The 17,077-nt window shown below is 48.5% G+C and overlaps 1 protein-coding gene across 1 annotated transcript in view; it reads right to left on the reverse strand.

The window, feature by feature from the left end:
* Window positions 1-17,077, reverse strand: part of crm (cramped chromatin regulator) — a 68,833-nt gene that overhangs the window by 12,668 nt on the left and 39,088 nt on the right. The window contains exons 11-15 of the mRNA XM_075875151.1: window positions 16,762-16,914; window positions 15,434-15,838; window positions 3,328-3,544; window positions 747-1,021; window positions 106-220 (exon numbers count right to left, since the gene is read on the reverse strand). Coding sequence (XP_075731266.1) covers window positions 106-220; window positions 747-1,021; window positions 3,328-3,544; window positions 15,434-15,838; window positions 16,762-16,914 — 1,165 coding nt within the window. The remainder of the gene's footprint in view (window positions 1-105; window positions 221-746; window positions 1,022-3,327; window positions 3,545-15,433; window positions 15,839-16,761; window positions 16,915-17,077) is intronic.

Genomic DNA, 17,077 nt, shown 5'->3' on the forward strand with positions numbered 1-17,077 from the left:
TGCGCATTACAATCGAGGGCGCGGTAGAATCGAGTAAATACGGTACTGATTCAACACTTTCGTCTTAGTCAAAGGCCAAGAACATTTTTAGTTTGTCATACTCACTTTCAGGTAAGGAAATGTCTAGTAAAGATGAAATGTTTGGTGGTGAAAGGGGCTGGACTCTGACTGGTGAAGCAGCAGCAACAGAAGCAACATCCAATGCATCTCCAAGGAGGGTCTAGGCATTGCAAAACACAAGTTGACTGGTTCTATAGGCGACGAAAAATAAAGTGACACATGATGCATAGCGTCGTCACTTTTAAACATGTTTCAAAACACGCACACTACAAACAATAATTTTACATTCAAATTCCACTGCCTAATGGCAAAAATCTAGAATACTGATTAAAGAAGCATTGATACAAAAGAGACCAGCTTCCTATCAATGGCAGGTTGCCTCCTTGGTTACATAATCGTCGGCAGATGAAATTGAATGATAATTGAATGATATGAATGAATGAAAATCGAGCCAGACACTTTACTGCCCTAAATGCATTCAATCCAGGGTCGTAGTAAGTCAACTGCAGCTAGTGAGTGCTTTGAACTGAGCAGTGTAAGTCAAGCCAAAACCAGGACAAGCCACAGCATTTTGGCTGTTTTTGACCTCACATTCTCACTTTGCGACTTTCTATTTAAATAACAAAGCTGGCTCTTTACTACTGCACGCTTTCTCCACATCCGACCTAAGGCGGTCGACTACTTACCTTGGTCGCTTCTGCACTTTCAGCCAGAGTCAGGACAGGTGGTTCGTCCACCACCAGGTTTGTAGTCTGTGGCGCATTCTGAACGACAGCCACCGTGTGAGCTTGTTGTGAGGCCACCAGCACAGTCGATGTGCTGGTGGCCTCCATGACAGCAGGGCTGTTGGTGGTGATGGGATGACCTGACGGCGACACCGACATTGCCACACTGTTGGCATCGATCAGTGGCACTTGCACAGGCTGCATGTCGAATGTAGCCCCTGCAATGCTCGTGGCAGCTGAAAGAACAATGAAAATTCGTGATGAGTCTTGACATGCGTGTTGCTGACTACACTACAAGTGCTTGGGGGTTAAACTTAGCAGTTAAATGCATGGCGGAACGTCGTTAGCTGAATTCCAAGGGGACAGCAAGTTTGCTAAATGATATACAGGAAGGCATCCTGAATTAAAGAGCTCCCGTGACTCACATTTGCCAGCTTTGGGAATTGTTTATCGTTAGTAAAATAAAATGTGAACCTATGTTCTGCAGCCTTAAGGAGCACAGCTCAAAAGGAAGCTAGTGTAATACAATAAGGGCAAGAGAAGTGGCTAGCGCACAGCACAGATTGATTTTTCCGGCCCAAAAGCGGCATGCTCCGGCCTTACCGAACACGGCCCGGTGTTTTTAAATATGGCCCGTACCCGGCCCGGGCCCCAAACATTTGGGCCCGGCTCGGTCTGTTTCAGCCAGTTAAGCCTTGAACATAAACGAGGCATTGTGCTACTTTTGGTTATTGTGAAGATACGTGCCACACACAAGGTATTTTCTAGTGAGAGTTTTCAGAACTTCTTTCAGTGTCATGACTTTAACTAGTACCCTGTACACTTTCGGTTAACTACACCCTTACCACTTTTGCAAAATAAGTGCAGGGCAATATAAAATGTAATTGGAGTCATAATAGCTATCTCATATACGCAGTGCTAAGCATGCAATCTTACTTTTGTATTTCAAAGAACGACTGCAATATACGCTACCCCCATAAAGTGGAAAAAATTGTAGACATTTATCGTTTTAGTCTGCATGAATTGCATTTGACCTGGGAGGAGTTGAGTGAAAGTATCAAGTCTCCTGCAAACATCATTAAGTACACAATGCAATAAAAAAAAAAAGAAGCTCTAGCTGCTTCTAGTAGGAATATACCTTGCGCAAAACTGCTGCCGTCTGCAGGCCGTCATGTGTATACCGCCATGTTAGAGGCTCAGCGCGGCGCAGTACGCACAGTCCGCATGTGTTTACATGCACGTACGTGTACGGAAGACGTATCGACGTGAGGCACGTATTGGCTGATGATCTCAATGCCGACTTATTGCTGCGTCCCTTACTCACACAGAGAAGAACTTGAAATGCTTAAATAAAAAAGGTAAGCTGTAAATGTTGCTTCTTATTTTTTCAGGCTGATGTATTTTAGTATAATAAAACATATTTTTCACAGGCATGATTTTGTTTTAGGTAGGAGTGTGCGAACGAATTTCGAATATTTTGTTAATAGTGCTTGCTATTCGATTCAATTCCAACAGCAATATTATCATTCGAATCTATTCGAACTTCCCAAAGACAAATACAGTCAATATCTGATAACAAGTGACCACTTCGAATTTTCAATATGTTTCACCACATCACACACTCATATTGCGGCGAAACTAGCTTTCATTTTCTGCTACGGTTTAACTTTTTAAAGACATTTATTTTTGATTGAAAGTGGCCCCTTCAAATTTTCAATATGCTTCACCTCCTAACACTTCCGTATTGCAGCAAAGCTGCCTTTCAGGCTCCAATACGATGGCAAATGCATTTACTCGGGAAAAGCTGGCACCAAGAGATGGTACATGTGGATGAGATGGGGCTCAATTAATGCTGTTTCGGACCTGAATTTCCGCGGAAAATGCAAAAAATCGGATGCCAGAGATGTTTAGCATTCGAAAATTCATGTGTTCTTATATATTGGCGTCTATGAGGCAAATTTGGAACTCTGGACTTGGAATGGAGCACACCCTTGCCCGCCACATCAGCTGCACTTCAACAAAAGTTGAAAGACGAGGAGAAGCTGAGAAAATAGTATCTTTGCCTTTCACGTGTTGGCAACACTCTGGTTGTAGCAAACCATACACATAAGTACAATTCGGTCTCTGCACTGCCTCTGTCTTGATAAGACAACTATGAAACACCACCCCGCCAGCGCTTCATCAACCTAGCGAAAAGAAACACTTTCATGTAGCTATCTCGTAAAAATATGCTTAGAGATCCTTTTAAACTTTCTTTTTACAATTCCACTTTGAAGTATTCAAAAAGTATTCGATTCACTTCGCACTCACACTTCAGTAGAGAAATTTGCTTCGCACCCAAAATTTTCCTATTCGCAGAGCTCCAGTTTTAGGCCAAGTCACATTTCAAGCTAGGGTCTTATTCTCACAGCCAGAATGTATCCTCCCCAGTGCCACAGCGCCCATTCTGAAGCAGGCACAGACATCAGTGTAAGGCCTCCCATCAAATATAGCATTACTACAAATTTCAACAACCTCTTTTCACCCAGCCAGGAGCACTTACCTGCTGGATGAATGAGCTTGACAATCCCTTTGCCTTGGGGCAGGGGATCCGATGCCAAGGGCTGCACTACGGCTGCCAGTGTGGCCTGGGTTGAGGGCAGTAGCTGCACTAGTGTGACAGGACGACTGTCCGCACGAGGAAGTAGGGGCCGTTGGACCACCAACGGCTTCCGCGTTGTGCGCAGCCGCATGCCTCTCCTGTTTCCTGGAACCAGACGCTGCGGGAGTATACCGCACTCTTACGTTATATCATAGAAGAGTCGATCTAAGTACGTATTTCACAGTAAACCTCTCACCACGGCGTCTCAAAGTAAATTTGCGCACATCTCTCACATTGATTACTATACAGATAAAATCTCACAAGAAAGCAGACAATGCCAATGAGCAGGTGAACAGTCAGAATAAGTGTCTCCTTAAATGATCATAGGGGTGATTGGCTTGAGTAGAAAATTAAACATCGCAACGTCCGCAGCAGTATGACGCGGAAGCACTCAGACATTATGGTCATATTTGGTAAGCTGCAAGTGAGCTGATGACGATGAAACGTTGACTCTGCGGTGATAAACCAAAGCTCTCAGTTCGATGACAAAAACTGGGGGAGCTTGAGAGCGGAAACCTTGGGCCCGTGGGGTTGCGGTGATGGCAACAGAAGTCATGACTGTCTGGCTTTGGGAAGGACTGCCATGACTGCAGTGTTTGAGTACCTGGCTGCTGTAGGCCAAGCGAAGCGGCTGAGTTGAGAAAATCAGGACGCGAGAGCAATCAGGTGAAGTCTGGGTGCCAATTTGTGGGAACAGGCAGACAGACGTTGTTGCTTTGATACCACAAGTTATATACGATATTGCCACATTCCATTTCACAAGTTTTTGTTATCGTTCGGAAACACCACACGATTCTCGGCGCAAACCGCGCCTGCAGGTTTCGAGAAGGTTCCGGACTGTAGTAGATCATTTCGATAAGATCACGCCCACTGTGCGAACGGTACAGATTGTTCTGGAACCTACGCCACCGCCAGCGATAACGCTAGAACATTCGACGGCAAGGGTATAAATGCCGACGCGCTTCGCCGCTTGTCAGTTGTTGATCGAAGGCCGACGCTGCGTTCGCCGCTATCAGTCCGAGACTGCTATCTGTGCAAGACTGCTGCTGTAATTAGACTTTCCCTTTACTGGGCACAGGTTCGCCCAAATAAACAGTTAAATCCCAACACGAAGTTTCCTGTCTTTGGCCACGTCACGACCCCGTGACATCTGGTGGAGGTGCTGCTTCGTTCATGTACCGGACGCCCCCGTCAAGCCGTGAACCCAGCCCCCGTCGCGGAGAAGACACCGACGCCAACCAAGAGCAGCGAACGAGCCGCCGACAGCAAGGTCTCCCACCGGAGTACGGCCTTCTACAAGACAAGGCGCGAAAGACAGAGACCATGACCTCGACTGCAGCGACAATGACAACCGGAGCGTCCCAGCCCGCGATCGTCATTCATCAACCCAGGGAACCACCAACGTTCCATGGCTCATCGTTTGAAGACCTGGAAACCTGGCTAGAAACATACGACCGTGTGGCCGCCCTCAACCACTGGGACAACGAAGAAAAGCTCCGTCGTGTGTACTTCTACCTGAAAGACACCGCAAGGACCTGGCTAGAGAATCGGGAGTCCACGCTCCGAACGTGGGATGTCTTCTGCGGCGCATTTCTGCAAACGTTCGCAAGCGTCGCTCGCAAAGAGAGGGCCGCTGCTCTACTCGAGACCCGGGTTCAGCTACCAAATGAAAAGGTTGGAATTTTCACAGAAGAGATGACCCGCCTATTCCGTCACGCTGACCCAGACATGCCTGAGGAAAAGAAAGTTCGTTTCCTCATGCGAGGGGTCAAACAGGAGCTCTTCGCGGGACTAATGAGGAATCCACCGAACACCGTCCAAGAATTTGTATCCGAGGCGACCACCATCGAAAAAACGCTGGACATGCGCACCAGACAGTATAATCGTCGCCTGACTCCAGAATGCGCTGCTGCTGAAGCCAGTGACTCCGACGACCTGCGTGAAACGATCCGAGCGATCGTGCGGGAAGAGCTGCGCAAACTGTTGCCTTCGGCGCAGCCTCAAGTGGCTTCGATCACCAACATTGTGCGAGAAGAAGTCCGGCAATCGCTTCGAATTCCCGAAACACCGCCGCCCGAGCCAGAAACTATGAGCTACGCCGCTGCAGTGCGCCACAACGCTCCTCCCCGTCCACGCCAAAACGCCGCCCCGTCACACTTCCGTCGCCAGACGCCACCGCCGCCACCACCCCAACCGAAGTCCTACCGTTCCCCAGCGGGCCAGCGCAGTGCACCGAGGAAAATGGACGTTTGGCGTGCACCTGACAACCGCCCGCTCTGCTACCACTGCGGCGAGGCCGGGCACACATACCGCCGTTGCCAGTACCGACAGATGGGACTGCGTGGCTTCGCCGTCAATGCACCGCGTCCGCAGCCAGGAGATTGGCCACGTGACATCGCCGACTACCTGGCAGGAACTCAGTGGACACCACGAAGTCCTTCCCGTTCGCCGTCGCCCAGCCGCCGCATGTCACCGCACGCCCGGCAGTACTCTGGCCCAACGCGGGGCCGGTCTCCTAGCCAGTATCCGGGAAACTAAGGGCAGCAACCGATGGAGGTGCGGTTGCTGTGCAACGAACTACCGAAGATTTTCCGACGACGACGCCGACGCGACGGAGCTTTTTGAACACAACACTAACCAGGCAAAGCCCTGAAGGCAAAAGCTCACTTACCGAAGGTGGCCGGACGACGCAACATAGAAGCAGCGGAACAAGCCAACGCAGCCGTAACCCGACGCCACGCCCTAACTGTAATGCGAGACGGCGAACTAGCGACCTCGACGTTCTTATCGACGGCCACAGTGTGACTGCTCTCGTCGATACTGGAGCCGACTATTCTGTCATCAGTGTGTGGTTGGCCGCGAAGTTAAAGAAAGTTAGGACAGCTTGGAAAGGCCCTGAAATCCGCACAGCCGGAGGTCATCTCGTAACGCCTGCAGGAATCTGCACAGCGTAGAGAGCCACCATTAACGGCCGTATTTATCCTAGAGACTTCGTAGTCCTACAGCGTTGCTCGAGAGATGTCATCCTTGGCATGGACTTCTTATGCCTCCATGGTGCTGTCATCAACCTAAAAACAAGGTCGATAACGTTATCCACAGAAGAAGCACTACCGCCGCGCACACCGTCAGGACACCATGCCTTGAATGTGCTGGAACAACAAGTCACCATTCCGCCTCGCTCAAGCGTCATTATTTCAGTCGGCGCTCCTAAATCACCTGACTTGGAAGGCATCGTTGAAGGCAGTCAGCATCTGTTGGTCACCCGAAATATTTGCGTCGCAAGAGGAATTGCAGAGCTGCGGGGAGGCAAAGCAACGGTTATGCTCACGAATTTCAGCAATGAGTACAAACATGTGAACAAAGGAACAACGGTCGCATACATAGAAGAAATTGTCGAAGCCACCAGTGCTTTCGCCCTCGCCGATTCTGCGGAACCTGCTCAGAGGAACCAAGCCCCTCCCATAGCTTTCGACGTCAATCCCAGACTTCCGAACGATAAGCAAGAACAGCCCAAGGCCCTGCTCCTGCAATACGAAGATTGCTTTTCGTCGTCATCGAAAATTCGGCAGACCCCAATCACGAAACATCGAATCATAACCGAAGAAAATGCCAGACCACTCCGTCAGAGTCCGTACAGGGTTTCGACGCGAGAACGTGAGGCAATGAAAAGACAAGTTGATGAAATGCTGCGAGATGACATTATCCAGCCGTCAAAGAGTTCGTGGGCATACCCCGTGGTGTTAGTGAAGAAAAAGGATGGGACCCTATGTTTCTGCGTCGATTATCGCCGCCTGAACAAAATCACAAGAAAGGACGTGTATCCTCTCCCACGAATAGACGACGCACTTGATCGGCTCCATGACGCCAAGTACTTCTCGTCAATGGACCTCAAGACTGGCTATTGGCAAATCGAAGTCGACGAAAGAGACCGAGAGAAGACAGCGTTTATAACACCGGACGGCCTCTTCGAGTTCAAGGTGATGCCCTTCGGCCTTTGCTCAACGCCTGCAACTTTTCAACGCGTTATGGATACAGTACTGGCAGGATTGAAGTGGCAGACTTGCCTTGTGTACTTAGACGTCGTCGTCGTGTTTTCCTCGAGTTTCGACGAGCATCTTCGGCGCCTTGAAGCTGTACTTCAAGCCATCAAGACGTCCGGACTCACACTGAAGCCAGAAAAGTGCAGATTTGCGTATGAGGAGCTCTTGTTTCTGGGGCACGTTATCAGCAAGTCTGGAGTTCGTCCCGATCCACAAAAAACAGCCGCCATCGCCGACTTCCCGCCGCCCACTGACAAGAAGGCCGTGCGCCGATTTCTGGGCCTGTGCGCCTATTATAGGCGGTTCGTGAAAAACTTCGCCCGCATCGCCGATCCTCTCACTAACCTTACCAAGGCCGACTCGGAGTTCAAGCGGGAAACGCCACAGGAACACGCTTTCCAGGAGCTTAAACATCGCCTCCAGACGCCTCCGTTACTTGCCCATTTCGACGAATTCGCCGAGACAGAAATACATACTGACGCAAGCAGCGTAGGTCTTGGCGCCGTTCTTGTGCAGAGGACTGATGGACTTGAAAGGGTTATTAGTTACGCCAGCCGATCGCTATCCAAAGCAGAAGCAAATTATTCCACAACAGAAAAGGAGTGCCTCGTCATCATCTGAGCTACGTCGAAATTTCGCCCCTACCTCTACGGCAGGCCCTTCAAAGTTGTGAGCGACCACCACGCCTTGTGCTGGCTAGCCACCTTGAAGGACCCTTCAGGTCGCCTCGCACGATGGAGCCTGAGACTTCAAGAATATGACATTACTGTCATTTACAAGTCCGGCAAAAAACACTCCGACGCTGACTGTCTCTCTCGTGCGCCTGTCGACCAACCGCTACCCGACGACTCGGATGACGACTACTTCTTGGGAACGATAACTACCGACGACTTCGCTGAACGACAGCGGGCCGACCCGGAACTTAAAGCCCTAATAGAATACCTCGAAGGCAGGACCGCCGAAGTCCCGAAGGTATTCAAGCGCGCACTTGCGTCGTTCTTTCTACGAAACGGTCTTCTACAAAAGAAAAACTTTTCACCGCTTCGAGCTAAGTACCTCCTTGTGGTGCCTTCAGCTCTGCGACCAGAACTCCTGCAGGCCCTGCACGACAATCCGACGGCAGGGCACCTCGGTGTTTCCCGCACGCTCGCGAGGATACAAGAAAGGTACTACTGGCCACGTCTTACCACCGACGTCACTCGTTATGTGAGGACATGCCGGGACTGTCAGCGACGCAAGACACCGCCGACAAGGCCAGCGGGACTTCTGCAGCCAATTGATCCACCTTGCCGACCTTTCCAGCAGATTGGTATGGACCTACTGGGGCCGTTCCCGACGTCGGCTTTCAGAAACAAGTGGATCGTGGTAGCTACCGACTACCTCACCCGCTACGCCGAGACAAAAGCCCTGCCAAAAGGCAGTGCATCCGAGGTAGCTAAGTTCTTCGTCGAAAATATCGTCCTACGTCACGGCGCCCCGGAGGTCCTTATCACCGACAGAGGAACGGCATTCACTGCCGAGTTAACTCAAGCGATCTTGGCATACAGCCAAACAAACCACCGCCGGACGACAGCGTACCACACACAGACCAACGGCCTCACCGAACGGCTTAACAAGACGATCGCCGACATGCTGTCAATGTACGTCGATGTCGAACACAAGACGTGGGACGCCATTCTTCCGTATGTGACCTTCGCATACAACACGGCGGTGCAGGAGACGACGCAGATATCTCCATACAAATTGGTCTACGGAAGGAGCCCGGCAACGACGCTCGATGCCATGTTGCCCAACGTCACCGACGAAGAAAACCTCGATGTGAGCGAGTACCTTCAACGCGCCGAAGAAGCCCGACAACTTGCGCGTCTCCGTATCAAGAATCAACAGACGACCAACAGCCACCGTTACAACCTTCAACGACGCTTCGTGGAATACCAGCCCGGTGAACGTGTTTGGGTGTGGACGCCGATACGCCGACGTGGACTAAGTGAAAAGCTTCTGCGACGGTACTTCGGACCGTACAAGGTGGTTCGACGTCTCGGCCCACTTGATTACGAGGTTGTCCCCGACGGCATCACGAACTCTCAACGACGCCGATCGCGACCTGAAGTCGTCCATGTCGCGCGCCTCAAGCCGTTTCATGCACGTTAACAAACTTAAACAGTGTTTTTATTATTGTTGTATTGTAATTTATTAATTGTACTTTCTTGCATTATTATTGTACCTTCATCTTTAGTTAAAGCATCGGGACGATGCCTTTTTTCAGAGGGGGGCAACGCCACGTTCCATTTCACAAGTTTTTGTTATCGTTCCGAAACACCACACGATTCTCGGCGCAAACCGCGCCTGCAGGTTTCGAGAAGGTTCCGGACTGTAGTAGATCATTTCGATAAGATCACGCCCACTGTGCGAACGGTACAGATTGTTCTGGAACCTACGCCACCGCCAGCGATAACGCTAGAACATTCGACGGCAAGGGTATAAATGCCGACGCGCTTCGCCGCTTGTCAGTTGTTGATCGAAGGCCGACGCTGCGTTCGCCGCTATCAGTCCGAGACTGCTATCTGTGCAAGACTGCTGCTGTAATTAGACTTTCCCTTTACTGGGCACAGGTTCGCCCAAATAAACAGTTAAATCCCAACACGAAGTTTCCTGTCTTTGGCCACGTCACGACCCCGTGACAATATATTGCCAATTATAAGTAGACTTTTTTTCATATAATGGCCTTCCAAAGCTCAGGGGTCGACCTATAATCAAAGTCGACCTATACAAAGAATCTAAAATCGGCTTTTTTGAGGGGCCCAACGTCGTCCTAACATTCACTGCTGTTCAACGCATCGATAACATAAGCCACAAAGGCAACCGAGTCGCAGTAACTGATATCTCCCAATGCTGGCACGCTGCTTTCAGGGTTGGACATTTTTACGATCAGTCATGACTATCGCGAAACTACGGTATAGATAAGCTATGGTGGCGCGAGGAGCAATGGCGCTTCGGAGATACAGCATTTTTTTCATGACGCGCCGCCAACGGCATTACGGTTGAAATGATAGTGCCACCGCATCAGCGCGTCTGTTGGGTGAGATCAGCAACAACACCGGTACTCGCCGCATAATGAAAAAACTCGACATACGTTTATCACTCACTAACAATGCAACATAAATTTATCTGTCGCGAAAAACTTTAAATGCATTTCTTGCTCGCAAAAGAACGTGATGTTTATCGTTCATGAAAGGCTTGACATGCGTATCTTGCTTTAGCAGCGTGCCCTAACAGCGTGTGTTAACAGCGCTTGCTGACTAGGCAATTAAAAAATTTAGATATCCCGCGAAGCATCATGGGCGTTTCACAAAAAAGCTGTCAGTGCCATGTGGGCTGGCAACACTGTGCGGGAAACTAAACCACATGACCAGACACATGCACCCAGGCAATTTAGATATCCCGCGAAGCACCGTGGGCGTTCCACAAAAGAGCTGGCAGCGCCGTGTGGGCTGGCAACACTGTGCGGGAAACTAAACCACATGATTAGTCACATGCACCCAGGCATGCGCCCACAAGCGTCTTCAAGTCTTTTTGCGCTCACGCCTGTTCACCATTTCTGCACATATCCTCACAAACAGTGGTGTGCATAATATGTGAAGCTGCACAACAGACGCCAAAATGCCACAGCTACACCGTCAACCGGACAACTGCTTTCAAGCGGCAAGCAATCTTCTGCGCAGTTGTGTTGGAAAAGTTTTCGTGAGGGAATGGAGAAAACAACGGACCAAGATCTTCGTGTGCGCTGCGACACACCATTCCTTCCACGGACTGAAGTCTAAACGATACCCAGCTTGTTGAGGAGCAATACGAGATTAGGTTCACGACCAGAGAAGCGAGAGGCCGAGTGTGCTACGATGATAGTGAAACAAAAGCACCAAATGTCGCGAAGGATATGTGCATCCCGCTAACCGAGTTCATACTAAGCTCTTTGAGGAAAGCATGTTAATGACGCCTGGTATGGACTGCCAGCCGATACGACACGGTTCACGTGGTATTTTTCATGAGTGGCATCTCAGTACCACCAGCACCCTTTTCAACGGCGAGCAGTAGCAGTAGCTCACACGATGGTCATGACCGTGACTTCTGAATCTTTCTCTGAAGCGACAAGTGAAAAGCAATGTTTCATAATCAAATGTTTCTTTGTATTCCTCCCTCTTCTGAAACACTTAGTGGTGCACTATGGCCGCGGCATGAGGCTGTGTTCAAAGTGAACTTCTTTTTTTTTCTTTTTCTTTTTTGCCTAGAAGGGGTTGTGTTGGTGGAACGACTTATAATCAGAGTTTACTTATAATCGGCAATATACGTTACTTTGTTCGAAGCCATTTTGGCAGACGTAAACCAGAACAGACGTTACTATCTCGTGCTTTGTGTGTGGTTGTCTTCTCCTCGCTGAATTCTTCTGGCACGTACCGGCGTGCCAGAATTATAACTGATAGATTGTTGTGTCTGGCATCATTATAATTGGGCGAACTGTATAAAGTTTGCAATTAACGAAGTGGAATATTCCATTTATGTTTCATGTAATAATATTCCATTCATGCATGCAATAATAACGCAGTTCTTTACTGTGAAATGAGTGTTTGGGGTTAGCTCTGCCTTCAGTCCCCCTTTTGTTTCATTTGAGCGTTTATTTTCCGAATTTTCGTACCGAACCTGCATATAACGAAAACCTTTTTATACAAACTTTTCCGGGAAATCATCGATTTTCCAGAAATCGATTTTTCAGATAATCGATTTTCCATCGATTATCCAGCTTTAACTGTATCAGCGTCGAATGAAAGCCGAACAGTGGCAAGCCTTCACGATAATATAGTGCGCACCGTCCAGTTATCACGATTGACAGGCTCGTGCATCCTGTTCGGCAGCTCTGCACATACATGCGTGCCTGTCTATGGCGATAAGTGGACAGCGCGCTCTATACCACCATGAAAGCTTGCCGCTGTTCGCATTTTATTTGACGCATATAGTACCGTATTTACTCGATTTTACCGCGCCCTCGATTGTAACCCGCACCCGGTTTCCACGACGAAAAAAAAAAGTAAGACATCGACGTAAGACATCGATTGCAATGCGCACCCATTTTTCTTGTTGGCCCGCACAATCGCACCACTCGAAAAAAACGACTCCTTTTGAGAGCGTCTTCCATTTAAATATGAGGTATGGGGGAAGCTTATGCCCATCTGACGTGTAACAGAGCATTGCCGTCACTATAGTTTTACCGTGGACCAATGTCAGCACGCGAACTTGCTTCGCCCCCCTTCTTCTCAACGGTTGTGGTGCCGGGCATGTTGAAGTAAAGAGGCGTCTGATCGGCATTCCCGATTTGCCCAAGCAGGTAGCCGTTGTTGTGCCGCAAGTTTAGGACGAACCTCTGAAAACTGTGAAGCTTTTCATCGTACTCCTCCGGAAACTTTTCGCATATGCCCGTTCGCCATCGGAGGGAAAAGCCTTTCCTCATCATAACGATAGTTAGCCAGCACCTGCTCGCTTTAAACTGGCTCCGCATTAGCCCTTTTTCTAAGGCTAACTGCATAGCCCGCACTAGGAGCAGTTCTGTCGTCACGGGCCGCTGTGCCGCTCGCTGTTCAAGCACATACTCGCCGAGCAGCTCTTCAATTTGCGGAAACCGACCCTGCCGTTGTCCACTGAAGCCTTTGCGTGAAGCTTTGCTGTCGACAATCTTCTGCTTTTGTTTCTGCCAGTCCCGCACGCACGTTTCGGGAACACCGAACGACCGCGATGCGGCCCGATTTCCGTCCGTTTCTGCACACGCGATGACTTTTCTTTTAAAAGCGGCATCGTGGTGCACTCGAGTTTTTGGAGTCGGCCCTTCCATGCCATCGATGATAATGCACTACAAGATGACAAACTCTTCAGTACACGTACGAAGTGCCGCACATGGGAAACACATAGTCAGAAATGGCCGACATGCCATGTCGACCCACGTAGGGGGCGGCTATTTTGAAGATGCTGATGGCAATAGAATGACTGTATTCATTTTTTTTCCGTACTCAATTCTAACGCGCATGCGATTTATAAACTCGCTTAACCGGAAAAAAGGTTGGCGTTAGACTCGAGTAATTACGATACACTTCGTTGATGCTGTGGGTGGCAATCATTACTGTGAAGAAGTATGGGACAGCGTTTCATAAATGTTGTAAAGCTTTTATGTACTCATTGTGCAATTCACACTGTGTGACGCCTGGTGTGATTTCCCCGTTTTGCCCTATAATAGTACAGTGGATGACGTGACCTTTCACCCAACATAATGCCTGTACAGAAACTTTTTCAGATAAATTCCAAGCACTGGTGTGGCTCTGTGGCCCTACAACACTCAATTGCCCCACAGAGCACTGTGTTCCAAGACCAATTCAATATTTTTTTTCTCATCACGCACTATAGCTGCACAAACTTCAGTGGTGGGTGACAACTTCACCAGAAGCGACTGTTGTTGTGAGCTCTTAACAGCTTACGCTGTAAAACACTGCCAGACATAAAGATAAGCTGTATACTACTGAGCATGGCACACACACTCGTGATTACACATATAGTGGATGCCTCTTAAACGGAACTCGAAGGAGCAAAGAAAATTGTTCCATTTATGAGAAGTTTCATTTAGGCAAAGGCTAAAAAATAAATTAAATACGACTTTATTTCAAGAGCACCAACTGTGGCTGACTGAACAAAAACAATTTGAAATATACAATACACTATAGTCGATTAGAAAGAAAAATGTTGCTAATATTGCTTACAAATATTTCTGTTTACAGCCGCACTTTCTCTAAAAACTATCCTAAAGACAACGCCATGCCAATTTTTAAAACGGCTCAGACAGCCATCGCTCACCCGCAAGTGCTCGATCCCTATGCGAGTAGCAATCTCTTTGGCCTTTTCTTCGAAAATGGTGCTGCTGATCAGGAAGTTCGCACTGTGCACACACTTGAATCAGAGAAAAAAAGCATCTTCAATTTATTTGTGCGCCGCCATTTTCATCCGGATTCTGTCCATGGCGAAGCTTCCAAGCCTTACAGCTTCTTCAATCTTCCCTTTGTTCTTGAGTATCCTCAACAGTGTGGACTTGGGAATATTGAACTTCGCCCCGCCGCGGTGGTCTAGTGGCTAAGGTACTCGGCTGCTGACCCGCAGGTCGCGAGATCGAATCCCGGCTGCGGCGGCTGCATTTCCGATGGAGGCGGAAATGTTGTGGGCCCGTGTGCTCAGATTTGAGTGCACATTAAAGAACCCCAGGTGGTCAAAATTTCTGGAGCCCTCTACTACGGTGTCTCTCATAATCATATGGTGGTTTTGAGATGTTAAACCCCACATATCAATCAATATTGAACTTCTTCCCGATTTCTGTCTTCGATAGGTCGTAGCGGTCAGGTTCTTGATTGATTTTTGCTTTCGTTGCGAGCAAAAGTGATTTGTGCTGCCGTTTTTTTGTTTCCATCTCAAGTTTACGACGAGATGGAAACAAAAAAAGATGGAAACCAGCTGGATCGTTTCCTGCTCGGTGTGCGCGGACATGTGTGATCGCTGGATTGGCTTGGCTAGGCTAGCTTCCGCATTTGTTTCATGGTTGCTAGACTGCCGTGGCCACTTCTGCCGTTCATAAATTTTGCCTTTTTTAGTTTCATTTAACCGATGTAAGCGAAAAAAATTTACGATTACCCGGAACTTTTTATTATTAAATATATAGATCAACCAAATGTGCTTAGATAGTTTCATTTATGCGGCTTTTTCATTTAAGCGAGTTTCGTTTAATGGGAGTCCACTGTAGTTTAACCATTTGGTACATCGCATCTGTGGCCCAACTTTCATTTGCACTCTCTCTTTCAACACTACTTTATATTTACATAGAATCAAACATATATGCATGAAAGAGTTAGCCTAGCTGGGTAAAAATACAGCCAAAGGGAACTCACATCCAGCTGCTCCTGATGTGTGATGTTAGTGGACAGTCCCGGGACCCCAGCCTGCTTGTGAGCCCGTGGTGCCATCCCCATGGGGACCACGAATACATGTTGGTCGGTGCCAGTGCCCGAGCTGGCCGACGCCCCGTCGGCTGCATTTTCCAGCACCTGCGCCTGCTGTACCTGCTGCAACGTGGGCCGCTGTGACGTGCGTGTAGACGGGCTACGACCCAGGGCGCGACTCGCCGTGCTTTTGCCTGAGGGCGGGGTGCCTCCGACGTTTGCGGCACCACGTGCTCCGCCGGATGCACCGCCACTTTTACCAGAAGGAGGTGTGCCACCTGCACTCGCAATGCCTCGCCCTCCTCCTACTCCAGTGCCGCTGCCACATCTGCCAGCAGGTGGCGACAAGGGACCCTAGGCAAAAAGGAAAGTGTGAACGCCCTGGCCTCAGAAATTTAGTTAACCCAAATTCCAAGTCTCGATATCATAAAAATCCCGATAATATAAAATTCTCGGTATAATGAAGCATTGCGATTTTCGCAATTTGATGTTCATAAAACACCATGCATTCTGAACCTCAATAGGCCAATATGCATTACCCGTGATTTGAATGCAAGGAAGTTTCAATGTTTTTACAAAGGAAGACCGAAGCGATAAACTGAGTGGTTGTATGGCTGAGTGGCCCCCAGTTTTCATAGTTAAAGTGATCGACACAAAGAAAAACGGCCTGCCTGAACACTGAGAGCTAGCAAATAATGGACCCACAAAAATTTACAGCAGTGTCGTATAGTACTGTGGCAGATGCTGGTGTGGCTGCCAGTGTATCCCCGCATGACATACTGACAGCATTCAGAAATATATCAATGGTTGTGTCCTATAGATTAAACTGAATAAGAACAGACCAAGGCTACACCCACGTGCACTTGTCATCAAAATACACGCACACAGGAGCAATACTAGAATGCACCAAAACCCTATAGGGTCTGAGAGAACGCATTTCGTCACAGACACTCAAATTCATCACATGCACTGATGTAGCATCTTGCCCCTTCTAATCATCGCCGTCGGTGTAGCTTCCAATGCTCTTAGCTAGACAACAGATGATAAAAAGTGCCGAGGGTGTGTGGCTAATGCCAGCAACTCTACTCTTAATTGAAAAATTTGAGAAATTTCGTCACAATTGACTTGTCAGTCGGTGAGCTTTGACAATTAGGCCAGTGAATGATTACCTGGAAAAGTGATTAACGACCTCTAAAGAATGAACTAAAATCAACGCTGGAGCAGAAATATAACAGATACCACATGTACAGCACGTATAATTCATAGAAGCTGCTCACCTGCTTATTCTTCTCAGCAAACATGACTGTTGCAAGGCTGAGCAACTTTTTAAGCATAGTTGTGCACTCGAGGCTGATCTTAGACTTTTTGTCAACTTTTTGCTCCACAGGACAAAAATCGTAATGAAGAATTATCTTGCTCGGGCAGCCCATCTGAAAGAGAAGAAAACACATTCAGCTTAGCCCATGCAAGCCCAGAACTGCATGTACTGTAGCATATTTTAGAGCTGAGGCTACGAAAAATATTTAGAGCCGAAAGTACCAGAGTTGCATGTAGTCAGTTTACTCGGGATGACATCGTATACCACGACAAAGC

Source organism: Rhipicephalus microplus, chromosome 2 (assembly GCF_043290135.1).
Source record: "Rhipicephalus microplus isolate Deutch F79 chromosome 2, USDA_Rmic, whole genome shotgun sequence".
NCBI lineage: Eukaryota > Metazoa > Arthropoda > Arachnida > Ixodida > Ixodidae > Rhipicephalus > Rhipicephalus microplus.